Here is a 16,914-nt window from a genome sequence, read left to right as displayed (position 1 = left end):
CTTAATATTTTTTAGAACATCCAAATTTATTCTATACCATTCTTCTTAGTAGTAAATAACTATATGGACTCTGGAAGCATTAGCATTTTTTCAAAAAATTGCCCTACAATGAAATTGAAAGGAGAAATACTTGAAAGCAAACAAAAAAGGATAATCTTCAATATAGAAAATAAAATATCTTACATCCTTGGGCCATTCAAACACAAGCGAGAAGAAGTTGAAATCATGAGTTGTATCAGTCCCATCAACTATGTCACCAATTGCAGCAATATGGAGAATAAATTGCGAAAGATACGTTGTGGGCTTGGTACTTAATGGACCAAATAATCTCTTCCCAGAATCTTTCATGTCATAATCAACAGGCTGCACACCAGTTTCCGTAGCCATTGGGCTTAAGGGTATTTGTTTGGCAGATCTTAACCCAAGCCCAAGAACCCCATCCTTGTCAAAATTGGAGAGAGCCTTTCGATCAGAATGTGGGCCTTCCCCTTGAGGGAAATTGAGTTCTGTTTCTTCATCAGCAACAGCTCTTGCAAGATTATGAAGCTTACCTACAATTTTACAGTATAAAAACACATTAAACAACTCTGAAAAAATGGAAGTCCAAAAAGAAGTTTAGAGAGTCTGTAACATAAACCCCCAAAAGAGAAGTAAAAAGAAAAGTACCACTTAAAAACTGACGCTTGCCCCTGTGAGCATCTTCAATCATCTGATGTAGCATAGCAAGAGCACGTTCCCTTTGTCCCTGTCGGTGGGTCTCCTTAGAAGAAGAGATGATTATTTCCCCAGATAACAAGGCCTGAAGTGTAGGAGGGTTATCCTGGAGTAGACCATAGAACAGGATCAATAGCCACATATTATCTTCTTGTAGACCATTCTTTAAAATTTTTATGAGACAACTAACAGCTCAAATTTTTTAAGAAGCCCTCACTCCACGGACTTATTACCACACCAAAATTAGATGGGTTAACAATAACTCCATACCCAACCATATAAATATATAAGATTGTACCTGTTCCAAGAACTCAAGTAGTCGCTTGAGGACCCGCCGTGAAACAGAAATCACTCCAACTTCAAGGATTTGATCCCAGTAAGTGGATCCCATCTTTGGAGAACCTCCAGGATATATCTCAGATAACATAACTTGTGCCTGCATATGATACAAGTTAATGAATAATGTATAAACATACCACAGGGCAACATCTCACTAGGAGGACGGAAGGATGTGGCTAAAAAATTCAAAACATGGAGCAAAAGAAAATCATTCTGAAAAATTATTGATACACTGGGGAACTGATAAAGCTGAGGATGTAGCAAATGCAGTTGATCCAAAAGTATTGTGTTCTCTACAGGTAAAAAAAGTCATTACTGACAAATGATAACAATGAAGGTAGGTCATTTTCTTTCTAAAGCAAATTTTCTTGCATATCACTTCCACATCAAGAATTGAAAGATGGCATCTTCAAAAGTTTATGAAATAGGCTGTGTAAGAAAATTAGTAACATTGAAGGTAAAGAAAACTTTGGTATCATTTAATCATTTAATATGAGTCACTAAGTACTTAGAAAAAAGGATTTCCACTATATCTTCCACAACAGTAACATAAAAAACTAAATATGATACTGGTGTCATTGCCATTACATTTTTAAAAAATAGTGAAAATTCCTTGACATTTTCAAGATCTCTCCTTTCTTATTTGCCGGGGAACTAGAAAATTTAAATATAATGTTAAAAAACCCGAATAAAATTGTTAAAAGAAAAGGAGATGTCACTCATTTGACTACAACCACACCAAAGAAGAACATTATATTTGTAGTGGATAAGTAACCAATACCTGATTCAAAAGCGTTTGTGACATCTTTGCTGACCTCGCAGAAGTAGCGGCAACGTCAATACAAAGGAGAATCTGGAGAATATGTAATATTCACTATTTACCGAAATGGAGAATAGGGGAACAGAGAATTAATAATGTGGGCACTTACTGAAGCCAAAGGACCTAATTGCGAGCGCAAAGAAGCAAAATCTAGATCTTGTACTGCACTGTCATCAGCACACGACACTATATCGTCTACCTGGAAAAAAATAAATTAAAGAAAACAAGAAGATCCCCTTTTGTAATGGACGGAAAAATTATAGGCAAAAATCATAAGTTCCCAAGTTAACTGAAAATTGCAACGAAAATAAGATTTATTCAGAAGCAAGTATGAGTACTAATCATAAAGACATCAAATATCACAACACAATCTTCTGGGCAATATTTGAACTATATTCATCAAAATGTTTGGAGCAGCATGGTGTTCTGAACTTCTTACCGCCTCAAAAATTAAAGGACCAGAGTTAAAATGATGGATGAAAGATACTCTACATGGAGTACAGCCTGAATTTTTACTAACGAAATTATAAAATGCAAGATTTTTTTTATAAGTTCCTTGACATACACGTTTCTTCTGCTTTCTTTTTCCTTGTTTTCTTAGGTTTATGGGCAAGAATAACATCTTTGATACCAAGACCTGAGTGCTAGACGGTGAAATAAATCAAATTAAATCCCTACTTGGCATGATCATCCTCCGAGATTTTAAGGCTGCATCATCTTAATTAAGCTTGATGTACAACAACAAAATTTCCCTCAACTTAAAAGCCACTGCTTCACCAAAGAACCATCAAAGCTAGGGAATAACAACCCAGAAATTGCATCTTTTGCGTCTTCAGTCACAACCTTTCCGCCAAAACCAACTAAATTATTATTTTTTTTTTCGACAAATACATAAAGAAGCCTAAAATTTCACCTGAAATTTTCTTTGAGAAAACCCACTATTTTAAGACAAACCTCAAACCAGGCCTACAACCAGAACTGATACTGCAGACCAGAATCCTATACTGTTAGAGGATGACCTGAATCTTCTTCTTCTTTTTTCAGTGAGGTAAGTTTTATTAAAACCATGAAAATAAATTACACGATACACATGCATCAAACAAAAGCTCCCAGTTTGAGAAAGTAAAAAGAGCCAGAAAATTCAAGAAACAAGATTGTTTGGGTGTCAAGAACCCTTTGGGATTCTTCATATTTTAGACAATTTTCTTACCAAACCTCTATGGTGCAAAAACTCACTAGTCAGATGGATTTCCAAAAACAGCCAAAAGATCAAATAAAACTCTCCCAGATAAAAAATAATATTTTAAAAATATGAATATAAAAATAACAAAAATAATTGAACAAGAATGGAGGAACCACCCCATGGTGGCCAGAACTCAGCCACTACTTGTGGCCCAATCTAGTCCACCCTGTGGTCACCATGAGGTGGATGTTCTTCTTTAAAAAAAAAAGTCTTTTAATTACTTATTACACCATCCATAAAAACTCCACTAAAAAACTTTTCCATCCAAACATATTCTCAATGGGTCTCACCACTTCCACAAAACTTAATTAGAAATTCCTTTCAAAAAGCTTTCACAACTATTAAAGAAATTTTTAAAAACTTCAGACCTACCCTACAAAGATGGGAGACCAGAAACTCATGCTCCTTGTCACTTACCTTCTCCTAGGAAATTCCATGTAACCATGCCTCAGCAGCTATGCCCCACGTTCAATAATAATAGAAACTACTATATACCCTTTTATTTAGTCTAAGATGGGACTGCTAAGACAAATGTAACAATCAATCACGAACTCTAATTTGTAAACTAAAACGTCATATTAGAAGTCACAGGACCCAAATTTTCAGTGTTTGGCAAATCCAGTCAATGGCTGCAGTGTCAATAATATGTTCTAACTTCCAACCAAGGGAGGCACTATCAAACCATTCATCTAGAGCTGCGAATGTGATCAAAAAGTTAGATACTATTAAAGCCTCTAACGCATACATATATGGCTCAATTGAAGTAGAGTAGTAGGCATAGACTAGTTAAAGTAGAAAAGCAAAAGAAAGAGCTGCCGGTGGCCAACTCGAATCGAATAAACAATTTTATTGAGATGCTCCTAGTTGATGGCTCAATCCCTACCGATCAAAATAAGATTAGGAGTCATGTCGTACAGTTCGTTAAGGAATTGTTATCTGAACAGTTTGCTTGGAGGCCCAAACTGGATGACCTAACTCTCAAGTCCATGTGGGGAGGAGTCCACGAGGCTTGACAGGCATTTTAAGGAGACAAAGGTTCTCAAAGTCTTAAACCCACATTATATGTGTATATGGTCTACACATATGTATATCATGGAATAGGCTTCGTGCAAAGAACAATTTTTTCTTTTTATAAGTAAAAGAATAAATTTACATGTAATGTTCAAGACTTCCTTTTCATTATTTTACTCCATGGGACTTTAATGGGCTAAACTTGCATGATTTTCTTGTATCTTTTCCTCTTTCTAGATACATATCTCTCTTGTATACAACATGTGTACATGGAGTATGCATTTTTTGACCTTTTTAATGAAACTTCATTACTTATAAATATATATATACATATATATACACATTTTGGAACTCAATAGTAATAATTCTGGGAAAGCATAAAATCTAAAGTTAAAAAAAGACCAACCGGAACCATACCGATGCTCTTTTGAAGGCACTATCAACCCATTCAACTAATTCAAGTGTAGCTTTATCTTCAGCAGATAATGCAAATCGCTGGACCGCCTCTTCTCCAATGTCATACTTTGCTCTTTGCATGCAACTGCAAAATAGAATAACATAACAATATTCACCTTAGGTACTGATGCAAGTTGCCCGGCTAGGGGTCTCATCAATGCCTATGATAATAGCAACAAGACAGGCACAAATCAGGAGCAGTCATTAAAAAAAGAAACACTTCGCCCTACCCTGACCCTCAGCTTTAAGAATTTCAATCAAATCTGCCCCTAACCAAGCATGTATGTTCTGGATCAATCAGAGAGCTGGACAGAGCAAAACACCCAACTAAAAGTACTAAAAGAATTTACATGTAAAGGACACAACCAAAACCGAAGTCAAGAATATTTTGACCTTATAATGAAACATATATTGGGGGAGAGAGGGAGAGAGAGAGAGAGAGAGAGAGTTAGGCTTCGTTTGAATGTTGAGATGAGATGAGAAGAAAGATTTGTGAATGGTAGTGAAATAGTTTGTGAATAGTAGTGTGGTTTGAGTGAAGATGTTTTATGGGGTTTTGGAAAAGGGGAGAGAAAAGGTTGAATAAAAAAATTAGTTAAAATATTGTTAGAATATTATTTTTTAATATTATTTTTGTTTTTGGATTTTAAAAGTTGAATTGTTTTTTGTGTTTTGTTCGGAAGTTTAGAAAAGTTGTAATGATTAGATGAAAAAGTTAAAAATTTGAAATTGAAAAGTGTTTGTGTTTGAGTGGTGTTTGGATGTTGAGAGGAGATGGGTTGAGACATCTCAACATCCAAATGGGGCCTTAAAAGTGTTGAACACTACAGCTCCAATCTTGCTTGCTGAGGATTTCTGAACACTCCGCCATCAACCATCATAGATGAGCTTACTTTTTATAAGTAAAACAATCTCATTAAAAGCTCAGAGGAGCACAACCAGGTGCATGGGAAATATACAAAAGACCATACCCTACTAAATAGAAGAAGAAAAAGAACAAAGAACCATGAATTATAGAGAAGCGGCAGCTGTTGTGAGAAACCATCCAAATATAAAGGAATTTGAACATAATGACTTTGAACTCTATGATGGTTCACATATGTCCCGTGTACTTGGCTCCACCTATTTTAATAAAATTCTTATGGGTGATGGAGTTACTACTTATTTACTACCCATTTACTACTTGTAGTGTATTTATTTTTTTATCATTTTCTTTTAAGTATTTTTTTAGCATCCTTAATCGTTAAGAAAAATTTAAAAATATATATAATTTTACTAATAGTTACTTCCTTAACCATTAAGTAAAATAAAAAATTTAAAAAAAAATCAAATACAAAAAGTGTAGTAAATGAGTAGAAGGAGGGTAGTAACCCTATCATTTTCCAATTCTTATTTACTGATAAAATAAAAAAATAAAAATAAAAACTCTATGATGGTTCACCAAATGGGTTGAGAAATCTCTTTTCTTTATAACTTAACAACGAAGATTAAAAACTTTTATATTCACCACATTTTATAATCAAGTTTATCAGCAACCAAAGAAGCGGAAATCTGGTCTGCAAAAATTATTGGAACTAATTAATAACAGATATGTAGCATACATATAGCGAGCAAGAAATAGTTACTCATCTTATAAAATTCCTATTTACTGATCAAAAAAAGAAATAGTTACTCATCTTATGAATTTCAGAAAGAGTTCATTAAACTCACAGGTTGAGTAGTTTGGATGGGGCTGCACGTAATACAGTCAATGCTTCCTTCCAGCCCCATTGGCGTTCAGATAATGGTAAAAGGCGCTGCAAGATTGACAAACGCCATTCCCACTCTTCAATGAAACTTTTAGCAACAGAGACTCTCCACTCCAAGGCCTGTCTTCCACCTGTTCTTACACCCTCACTCAGTCCTTGCTCTAGTTCAATTACAGCTGAAGGAAGATTGCGATGTAATATATCAAGTATTCTCTCCGTGAAATATATAACCACTTTGTTTCCTTCATCACATGGAGAGAGATCATAATTTTCCCAAGCACAGGTGTAACCAGATTCAGAGTCTCTCTCTGGGGAGACACAATGTACCATATTCCCAGAGAGATCATCCATATGTAAAAGCGAAATTATAACATTCACCATTAATATCTGCAACATTGAATACAATTAACATGAATTGATATGGGAAAAATAACGAAAACAGAAAACAATAAATCTATGATCCCAAAACTTGGGAACTAAATGAATTAGTGGTGATAAAAGTTTATCAGCCCATGGGTTGTATACTACAACCTCTCAAAAGGTCAAGTTAGAAAATTTAAAAGAGCAATAAATCCAAGAAAGAATCACTTCAGATGCTGCCTATAAAATGCAGCTAGTCTTTGATACAATGATGGGATGCACGACAGCTAATGGTGAAGATAACATTTAATATGATGAATCAGTAATAGTTATAATTAATTTTTTTTCCTAAAAGCTGAGTCCTAAGAAAAATAACAGGCTAGACTTTCAACAAAAGTAACACTCTGTTCGTGCTTGTTTGAAGATCATAAATTGGACTGGCCATGCAAGTTTACGAAGATAACAACAGCCCAACACAAGAAGGAAACCACAATGCAAAAGGTTCATTAAAATAAGCAGTTGACCTTGCGGGCAATATTATTAATGGCTCCCAAATGGTTCTGCAGGTCCTTCAAATGGCCTAATACCCACTGGTGATGGGTTTCTCTTTCATTTGCCATGCCCCTTTCCATTGTTCCTAGTGCAAGAACCGCTGATTCTAGAGCATAGCGCATGTGCATAAGTTCCACATCTTGCTTTCTGCCACAACCCCCCACCCCCCAAAAAAGAAAAAAAACCGACAAAAACAAAATATATGAGCATATTGGAAGTCAAAAAGGCAAACCGAACAGAGAAGGTTAAAAAAAACTTGAATAGCAACACCTATGACACACACAGACATCAGGTGTAAATCTCAGTATTGGTACCAAATAGAGATGCCCCAAAATTAATAATGCATGGGCACTGCCAAATATCTTAAATGTCCAATTCTTTTTTTCTAATGCTTTAAATTAATGTTCCTCCATCACAGAAATTAGGGTTACTTTCCATTTGTTCTGTCACATAATGTGTTCCTATATTGAATTGTCAAGTTTAGATTTTTATTTCCGCATCCCTCACTTGGAGGGAACAAGTGTCCATGAAAAGCCCAAAGTATCAATCCTATAGACCATCCCTCGCTCTGAAACATGGGAAATTGGAAGAAGGTTATATAATAAAATAACCATGTCAAGGCATCAAATATTCCTGATGCATTTTTTTTAGAAGAGGATAATCACATGTTGAGGAGGAAGTATAAACCATCATCAACATAAACTGGACTCATTGAATAGACCATCTTCAACATTTATAATGACTCGTTTGAAAACAACTGTAATGAGATCTGTAGGGTTAACAGTCTCTTAAAGCTCTTGTCCATAACAGGACATACCTGTTGGCTATTGTTACATGCACAGCACAATCAGAATACCCATATCATTACCTTTTTACGTCTTAGAAAGACAATGACACTTTCACATGTTCTTGAAAAACATTAAAATGTAGTACTATTCGCATGATGGGCAGCAATAGATTTTATCAGAAAAAGGAAAGACCTTGAATTATATTTGATAAGATTGGATTGTTGCTAGAAGTGAGTTCTAAAGCTGTAACGGCCCAAATCTATAGGAGGGGGGGTGAATGGAACCTTGGAAAATGGGACCTCACGTTGCTTTTGAGGAAGTTCTTAGCTTTATATGATTCCAGAGGCTCCAACTGTGTAAGCTTGGCGAGTCCTCTTAGAGAATGAATTTAAAAGGGACTAAGGTTTTCTTTGGGTCATTAGAAATGGTTTTAAAGTCAAAAACAATTAAAAGTGTGGGGATTGATTCGTGTTAAATCTTGAACCGTGGCACAATATTATGGCCTAACGAGGGTGTCAAGCATTTGAGTTGGAGAAATTGTGATGCCCCAATTTACAAACAGTGAAAGGAAGCTTGGTGAATGTGATCCCACATTTCCTAGAAGAGAAAAATTGTTGAACTTTATAATGATTCCAAGTAGCTCTAAACAAAGTAGCTAAAGTTCAGAAGGGAATTTGCCTATACACCTCTTCCAGGCATCTGCGGTTGAAGCAATTGGCTGCAGGCTGATCAATTCCATAGCTTCGTGAAATTTCATATCCCGAACAACATCAAACAATACCTACGGAAAAGATAGTGTTTCACATGTCAATGCTTCAAAAAGAAATTAATAATAACCAAAAAAATAATAAGAACAAAAGGCAGTACATAAAATGCATACCGTGTAAAATTCCACTAACACGTTGGCAAGAATTCAAACCACTTATGCTTTCAAAGGAATGAATTACGAGAATTTAGCTCTAAAACATGTAACCTGATTACTGTCAAGGCCTTGTTTGGATAGTCAGATGAGATGAGAAATTTGTAAATAGTAGTGAGATGGTTTGTGAATAGTAGTGAAATAGTTTGAGTTAAGATTTTTATTGGGTTTTGGAAAAGGAGGAGAAAGAATTAAATAAAAAATATTATAAAGTTAAAATATTGTTAAAATATTATTTTTGTTTTGGGATTTGAAAAAGTTGAACTGTTTTTTGGATTTTATATGAAAGTTTGGGAAAGTTGTAATAATTAGTAAAAATTTGATGAAAATGTATGAAAAATAAATTAAAAATTGTTTGTGTTTGAGTAGTGTTTGGATGTTGAGATGAGACCAAATGCGTATCCAACCAGGGCCTAAGTCTTTTGTGAGAAGAGAAGTTTTATCCTAGAAGCCAAAGCAAGAAAAAACATTGGTAAGTTCTCATGCAATGGTAAAGTGATTAAAAAAGAAAGTCTTGAGGTCCACCGAGTCTTTGTGCTATTCACGAAGCTCCGATCATCTCTCCCCATATGCACCATATCAAATAAATCGTGATCAATTTCCACAGGGTCTCACTGTGGTTACCATCAAACCATCCTTTCCAACATGCTAACAAGTCTACCACTTATCCCTTAGTTTAAGCCCAAATAGACTAAAAACAGCTATCAATAAAGTTCTTTATTATTAACGTATTTTAGTAACAGTGCAAAGGGGTGCGATCCAAGTGACAAAGAATGTACAAAGAAAATATTTTTTTTTATCGGTAAACAAAATTTTAATGAGAATAAGAATAGGCAAGGCTCAAGTACATGGGACATAACAAACAAGAAGAAGAAAAAGAACAAGAGTCTTTGAAGTCTAGAGAACACGGAGATTGGAAGTTGTGGTAAGCAGCCACCAAACATAAGAGTGCTAAATATTGTAGCTTTTAACTCTACAACTGTCCTTCTCAGACTGCAAAAGTTTGGGCATTGCATCCGTGCAAAATACTCCACATTAACATATGGGAACCATCCATGAAAACCTTATATCAAAACATCCCTTTACCATGAGCATTGAATCAAATTGGCCAAGGTAAGATCTGTCTCTGACATGGGAGGATTTCACAAACTTTGGCCGTCCTTTTGCCCATGTCGCTGCTTCCACTGTAGCCACAAACCACCCTCATTTTGCCCAACGACAATTTCACCACCCTAATGCTCTTCTCAACATTTCCCAGAACAGAAATACCTGCTTTTGGTGAGAGCTCAAAGACAATCGAGTCCACCCCAAGGCTGCACCCTATGAGTAATCTCTCTCTATCTTATAACAAAGGATTAGAAGATTCAACTAGTTTAGAAGGCATTTACTCCCTAAGTCTTTTGTTTTATAAGTAATAAGAGATTTTATTAATGCAAGTAAATAGGCATAGCCCAAGTACACAAGAAGTATACAAGTGGAAACACCTACATACAAGCTAGGGACTAGGAACTAGTGAAGTCTGAAAGAAAAACATTTAAACTATCCCCATTCAAAACAAGAACTTTCGCCCAAAGACAGAGTTCGAAAGAAAAACTCTCCAAGTTCTCCCAACGATCGTTCTCTGTCATCAAAACAGCCTCCATTCCTTTCCAGCCATAGACACCACGTTAAGCACAAAGCAATCATGTTCCAAATATCAGCAATGCGATGATTGCCCATAAATCCTTTACAACAAGCCCAGAGATCCACCACCCTCTTGGGCATCATCCAAGCAATACCCGACCTGCTGAAAATCTCGTCCCAAAAAGTCGTTGCCACCTCACAATGCAGAAACAAATGATCAACCGATTCCACATTTACTCACTAAGTCCTAATACCAACTAATTGGAATCGGCTCAGCAAGCAATGTCAGCTACATGTATCTTTTTTCAATCTTTATCTAACTTCATACTATTCTCATTGGCCTTCAAACTTGATCACCATCACTTACCTATTTTTTAATAATAGTCTGCAAAACAAATCAAGCAGGACTCAACAGCTCTCCGTATTATTCTGCTGGTTTGAGTTCATTCATTAATTAAAGGAACCACACTCAGCACAAATTTGAAGTTCCACTACTTGGTCATCTGTGAATACTAATGGTTATAACTTTTACCACTAATATATGTAATTTTAAATGAAGCAAATACCAAAAATATGATGTTTTATTTTTATGTTTTAGGACAATTTATTACTTTGAATCATTAATAAGTCACTGCTGAACATTGGCTCCTAATTCTAATTAGATGTATCTCCTGTGTATACAACCTATGTACTTGGCCTATGTTTATTGGTATTACCAATAAAACTTACAATTAACTATCAAAAAAATGAGTCACTGATGAACAAAAAAAAAAGTACACGAGTCATTGGTATTCTTAAAAAAAAATCTATAGCATGGTAAAGATGCAGTTCAGGTAGGCAGACAATACCTAGCCTTTCTTAACAAACTGCATACATTCTTACCCGAAGAGGACTTTGTACAGATAGTCTTTCCAACACAAGATTTTCAACAAAATCGTCTGACTGGGCACCTTCATATCCTAATGTTGTTTGCTCTTTTCCAGACAACAGCGAGAATTTTGAGTTCCATGCTCGACCAGAATTGACACAGGCAACAAAAGAGGCAACATCAAGCTGATAACATAAATTATCACATAGATGTTCCAAACAAGATATCTGCCAAGATCAAAACAGGCATTATTTCTACTGATTTTTAGTAAAGGTGAGATCATGCTGTGCCAAAGAAATTAATATCATAAACTTTTAAAACTTGTTACCTCCTTCGATTGATTACCATAGAGCAGAGACTCTTCCAATTGCAGTACATGAAACTTACTTATCCATAGCACTTGCATTAAATTCCTTCGTGCTGTTGTTTTACCAGATAATAAATCCCAACCCATGGAAGCTACCAAGGGCTGAAGCCGTGGAAATAACATAAGAACCTGCCACATATACAGACCAACAAGGTTTGTAAGGTTAAAGATGCAATCAATTCGACAATAAAAAATGTAACTTCAGTAAACTTTTTCCCAAAAAAAGGGGATCAATTACATGCTCACATATTCAATTGAGAGCTTTGCTACTCATCATCCCCACGCACCACACACCACACTTATTCCTCCTAAACTAATTGAATTCTACTACTCATCATCCATACACCACACATTTGGTAAGGGGAAAAAATTAAAAATTAAAAATTAAAAAATCATGTGTGGTGTGTATGTGTGGTGTGAGGATGATGAGTAGAATTTTTCTTCAATTAAAACATAAAACTGGACACATACATTGCTAGCTTCTTGAAGTTGCTCCCTCTTCACAGCAGATAGGGCACTTTCCATGACACAATCAAGTACATGTAATCCAGAAACACGAGCATAATGGTACATATCTCTTGTACAATAAGTGACAGCCATATTCAAGGATGAAGACTTGTCATATCTATCTTCATTAGATTCCAACTCCACAAGATATCTTTGAAAGCGCTCAAGTGGAGGTGGAAGCTGGCTATTATTAAGAGCTCCATTCATCCCAATCTCCTCAGAGAGCGACTCGTCTTGAATAAACTGCATGAAATAAAGTCAAATCCTTCATTGAGGATGAAATTTTGACAATATGCATGTACTTAACTGATAATGTCAAACTCAACCCTTGGGACCCCCACAAGGATGATAAAATATGATGTATTTCAGTGGAAATCTTTGAACTACTATCTCAAAGAATTTGATCGGAGACTACATTCTTGGAATGAACAAGAATGGCCAAATAATATCTATTATAAATTTTCACTAAATTGTAAATCTTTAGCTTCCCATGTCAAATCACAAGATCATGCACATATTTGTGCCAATGGACAATTCCATGCCTTCATAAAGGGCACCTTAGCATAAACCAATTCACAGTAATTCCAAGTTAAACTCAATTTAATCCAATGCCAATTAGGCAATATTTCATCAAAGAGTTTGGCATACTGAACACAAAATAAAGTAAAAACCAGACAAATAATACTCAGTTACTCGACACAGCCCCCATACCTCTTAGCTAACCGGATTCACATGTTTAACTCATATACTAAAAAGAACATGGTCAAAAGTTTTGACAACATGCCAGCTGTAGCTGATAAAGAATAAGCTACTGATGAGATCCCTTCCAAGAAAAGGGAAAAGTTATTACCTGAATCATTTGAACAAGATGTCTGCAATTTGATGAAAGGGCTTGTTCATAAATCCATAGCAATTTTTCTCTCATGGCATGCCATGAGTCAAAACCCTCCCTTCTCAACAAAATGCTCTTGATTAGATCTTGCAAAACCATGCTGAAAGGTACAACAAATGACTTCAAATAGACATCTAGAAGAGAATAAGAGAACAGAAACAAAACATATAGACAAGTTTCTTAATTGTCGGGACATGAAAGCATAAAACTAGACTTTGACCTCCATGAAAAATAAGTAAAAATGTATAAAGATTATTGCAACATGATCTCCTTACAAAATGAGAAACTGAGCACAGATAAATTAAAACAATTTTCGAGGGCCCGATTCCATTAGAAAAACAGCAGGGGTCACTCCAAGAAAACCAAAGCTCTCCAAGTTTTAGCAGCATGAATTACTCGTACAACAAAAAACAATATTCAATACATGAGCCGTGAACTATAACTGTCATTTCATGAATTTATAATTTCAATTAAAAATGCCCCTAGTTTAAATGGAAACTCATGATATTAAATACAGTTTTATGTAACTAAATTTGACAAGGGACAATGAAACTGAATTCTTTTTTTCCTTTCATTTCTTTACTTTCCTTGTCTGTAAACGAACAAGGGGACCCTTTTTAGTAACAAACATAGAACCTTGTTAAAACAATCTCCCAACCCCATAAAATCTTTAAAGTCGTGTGATATTTTCGAAGGGTCCCACACAAACCCAAGAGCTCTAAGCAGGTCTATAAGCTGAGGCAGTAACTATGGCCATTCTAGCCTAGTTTCAGAACACTGCATCAATGCCATCCCCTGACATATTCACAAGGGATGTAGCAACCTAAGGCAGCACTTCTCATTTATGTTTGAAAGCAATCGAGACAACAAAGCCTAGCTTTTAAAGCTCTAAACTATGTGTCAATAACCGCTATCAGCAACACCCAAAGCAACCATCAAAAGAATCCTGCCACTTAGGTTTCACCTTTATTCTTGTGTGGAAAGATAGAGATTAATTGCAGTTATTAACAACACGAAGCAGTGTAAGAGTACAACAACTGATTTTGCACTGGGAGGAGTTGTAAAGTCATGTAAAACATTATCAGTCCAACCTAACAAGAAACGTAGCCGCTACTTCCAAGAGATATACGTCAAAAAAAATAAAAACATAAATACCGATACTCGGCCTCTTCCACTCCGTAATCAATGTGAAGAAAACGAATTCGAGAAATCGCTCCTTCTACATCGCCCTCCTTCATGCATTCCTTCATAGCGTTCAGATGAGCGGACTGAACAATCCTCTGTATTAAACCAAGAACCTTCAAATCCTTCTCCTCCACTGAGAATTCCTCTTTTTTTGCATTCTCACCCCCCTGGACCGTGATTGCTAAACCCGAGTCATAACTCTCCCACCCCCTAACTTGCCGCTGTATATTCCAACACAGCGCATCAAAAACATCCGAATGATCCAATATCACCCTGCTCAAACACATCAATCCACCTTCATCAATTGGCATGGCACCTGGACTTATCCGAGTCTCGTTCCGGTCATTTTCGTCCCCTTCAACATCTGGCTTCAACCTCTCAGCGCCTAATTCTAAAACCCTATCCAAGACCCGCACGCAATCATCCAATTCACCATTTGCATCTCTCAAATCCTCGCTCTTATCTAATACCACGGCTCGCTCCTCCAAACCCTCACTCTCAGCCAAAAAATCTTTCTCCATGTTTTCAAAATCAAAGTTCTTACGCATACTCTCCGATACACGGTCGATCAGTTGCTGAACTAAAAGCAAGAACTCGGCCCGTAATCGCAGTGTTTCAGGATCGAAGCTCCAAGCCGATGAGGCATTATCGAATTGCAAGAGTTCGAGAGTGGACAGGTATGCAAGGAGAGGTGGGGATGGGCAAGAAGGTGACCAGAGAATGTTTTCGAATCGGTCAGAATGGGCGACGATGGTTTGGAGGATGGCGACAGCGACGTCGGAGTTCCGAGATCGGAGAGCGAGAATAATGGCTCGGAGGGGCTCGAATTGAGCTAGGCGTAGGTGGTTCGCAGCGAGGCGAGAGAGGATTTGAACCTCTTTGTCCATCGATGTACAGAGGGCGGGGGGAAACGTTAGGGTTTGGGGTTTCGGAGCATGGGGGTGATGGGAGTGGTATTATATTTGGATCTTCTTGAGTTAGGATTGGTCCTTGGGAAACGGTTAAAATTTGAAGTTTCTTGGACAGCAAGCTTCTTGGCAGAACGGTTACGGGGTCCTCCAGACTGGAAAGAAAATTTGTTCGAGATTTGTTTCGTATAGAATACCGTTATGTCTGAAAAACAGTGGGTGTTCGCCTCTCCGGAACGAGTCGGAGAACCAGAGAAAGCGACTGTCGTTTTCGTTTTCGTTTTTCCTGGTAACGTAGAAGGGACCAATCCAAGACATTCCAAGTTGATCTTGGGTTAAACGATGACGTGTCTTTATGTTTTTTCTTTTTTAAAAATATAAAAAATAATCCCCTTCTGTCGTATAAAAATTACTAGTGTCCTTCCTCGGTTAACTTATATTATGTACTTATTGAAATAATTAAAACAATAGTTTTATTTTATTCTTAGCACTCTCAATCAATGGATTGGTTAAAGTTAAAGTATATTTTTTATAAATATAAGATAAATTTAACTCTTAATTATTTCATTCACATAAATCTTCACATTAAAATAACTAATTTTAAAACTATTACGGCCACTTTTCTTACCTTCCATCACTTCTGCTTTCTCAACACTCCTTGCTTGCATAACTATATTTATCTGCTTAAAAAATAGTGTTTTTTTGTATTTGTTGCAAGTATTAGATGAGAAAAGAGCACTGTATGATTGAAAAATATTATTGTGATTGACTTAGAGCCGTTTGAATATTTAATAAAAATAGTTTTATAATTTAACGTATCATATCAAAGTACATCTATTTATGTATTTATTTTTATAAATTTTTTTGTGGATAAATCATTTATCTATAAAAGAGTCATTAAAGATAATACATGTAACCTATAAGTTACTTGCACGGATTCACCTAGATTTATTTTCTATGGCAAAGTTTCTCATTTGTTAAGTCATCGAGTGTGGTTAATACGTACAGGTCATTTTACATAATGCAATTAATGTCTTTTTAGCAGTAGGAGTATTCAACCAAATCCGGATCCAGATATCTGGACATAACCGGATCCGGATTCGAATGCTAAAATCCAGGCGAGAGGATAACCAAATTCAATCCAGATATCCAGATTGTAACTGAATATCCAAGTTTAATCCGGATCCGGGTTATAACTGGATAAATTTGGTTTTTTTTTTTTTTTTTTTACTTTAAAACTTAAAAAAATGTTTTTATAGCACCCTTAAAAAAAATGGTATGCTAAAATTACCTCGATTTAAAAAATAATAATAATTTAAATACTTTTTAAAATATTTTTATAAAAAAAATTAAAGTACAAAATAAATAAAAATACAAAATAAATAATATTGTTGTTACGTCATAATGCAAAACATAAATTTACAAAAAACAAAAGACATAATAATACATCACAACTAATTAAACTAAAACAATAACAAAATGCATTAATCTTCACGTCTTGAATCTGGAATTGGGAGGAAATTTTCTACTGGACTGTCTCTCCATAAGCTGTTAACAACATCAATTACATTAGAAAAATAAAAACTATAATGATTATAAGCAAAAAGTCAAAAA

At 35.7% G+C, this 16,914-nt stretch overlaps 1 protein-coding gene across 1 annotated transcript in view; it reads right to left on the bottom strand.

Moving 5' to 3' along the window:
- Nucleotides 1-15,606, bottom strand: part of LOC121261278 — a 38,727-nt gene extending 23,121 nt beyond the window's left edge. The window contains exons 1-14 of the mRNA XM_041163572.1: nucleotides 14,363-15,606; nucleotides 13,166-13,307; nucleotides 12,280-12,558; nucleotides 11,770-11,937; nucleotides 11,456-11,668; nucleotides 8,718-8,812; nucleotides 7,216-7,390; nucleotides 6,294-6,718; nucleotides 4,545-4,668; nucleotides 1,983-2,072; nucleotides 1,835-1,906; nucleotides 1,013-1,150; nucleotides 667-820; nucleotides 184-551 (exon numbers count right to left, since the gene is read on the bottom strand). Of these exons, the coding sequence (XP_041019506.1) occupies nucleotides 184-551; nucleotides 667-820; nucleotides 1,013-1,150; nucleotides 1,835-1,906; nucleotides 1,983-2,072; nucleotides 4,545-4,668; nucleotides 6,294-6,718; nucleotides 7,216-7,390; nucleotides 8,718-8,812; nucleotides 11,456-11,668; nucleotides 11,770-11,937; nucleotides 12,280-12,558; nucleotides 13,166-13,307; nucleotides 14,363-15,279 (3,360 nt within the window). The 5' untranslated portion in view covers nucleotides 15,280-15,606. The remainder of the gene's footprint in view (nucleotides 1-183; nucleotides 552-666; nucleotides 821-1,012; nucleotides 1,151-1,834; nucleotides 1,907-1,982; nucleotides 2,073-4,544; nucleotides 4,669-6,293; nucleotides 6,719-7,215; nucleotides 7,391-8,717; nucleotides 8,813-11,455; nucleotides 11,669-11,769; nucleotides 11,938-12,279; nucleotides 12,559-13,165; nucleotides 13,308-14,362) is intronic.
- Between the last annotated feature and the right edge of the window lie 1,308 nt (nucleotides 15,607-16,914).

The sequence above is a fragment of the Juglans microcarpa x Juglans regia genome, chromosome 4D (genome assembly GCF_004785595.1).
Source record: "Juglans microcarpa x Juglans regia isolate MS1-56 chromosome 4D, Jm3101_v1.0, whole genome shotgun sequence".
Classification (NCBI taxonomy): Eukaryota; Viridiplantae; Streptophyta; class Magnoliopsida; order Fagales; family Juglandaceae; genus Juglans; species Juglans microcarpa x Juglans regia.
Note: the sequence above shows the minus strand (reverse complement) of the source record. Positions and strands in the feature narration are given on the sequence as shown.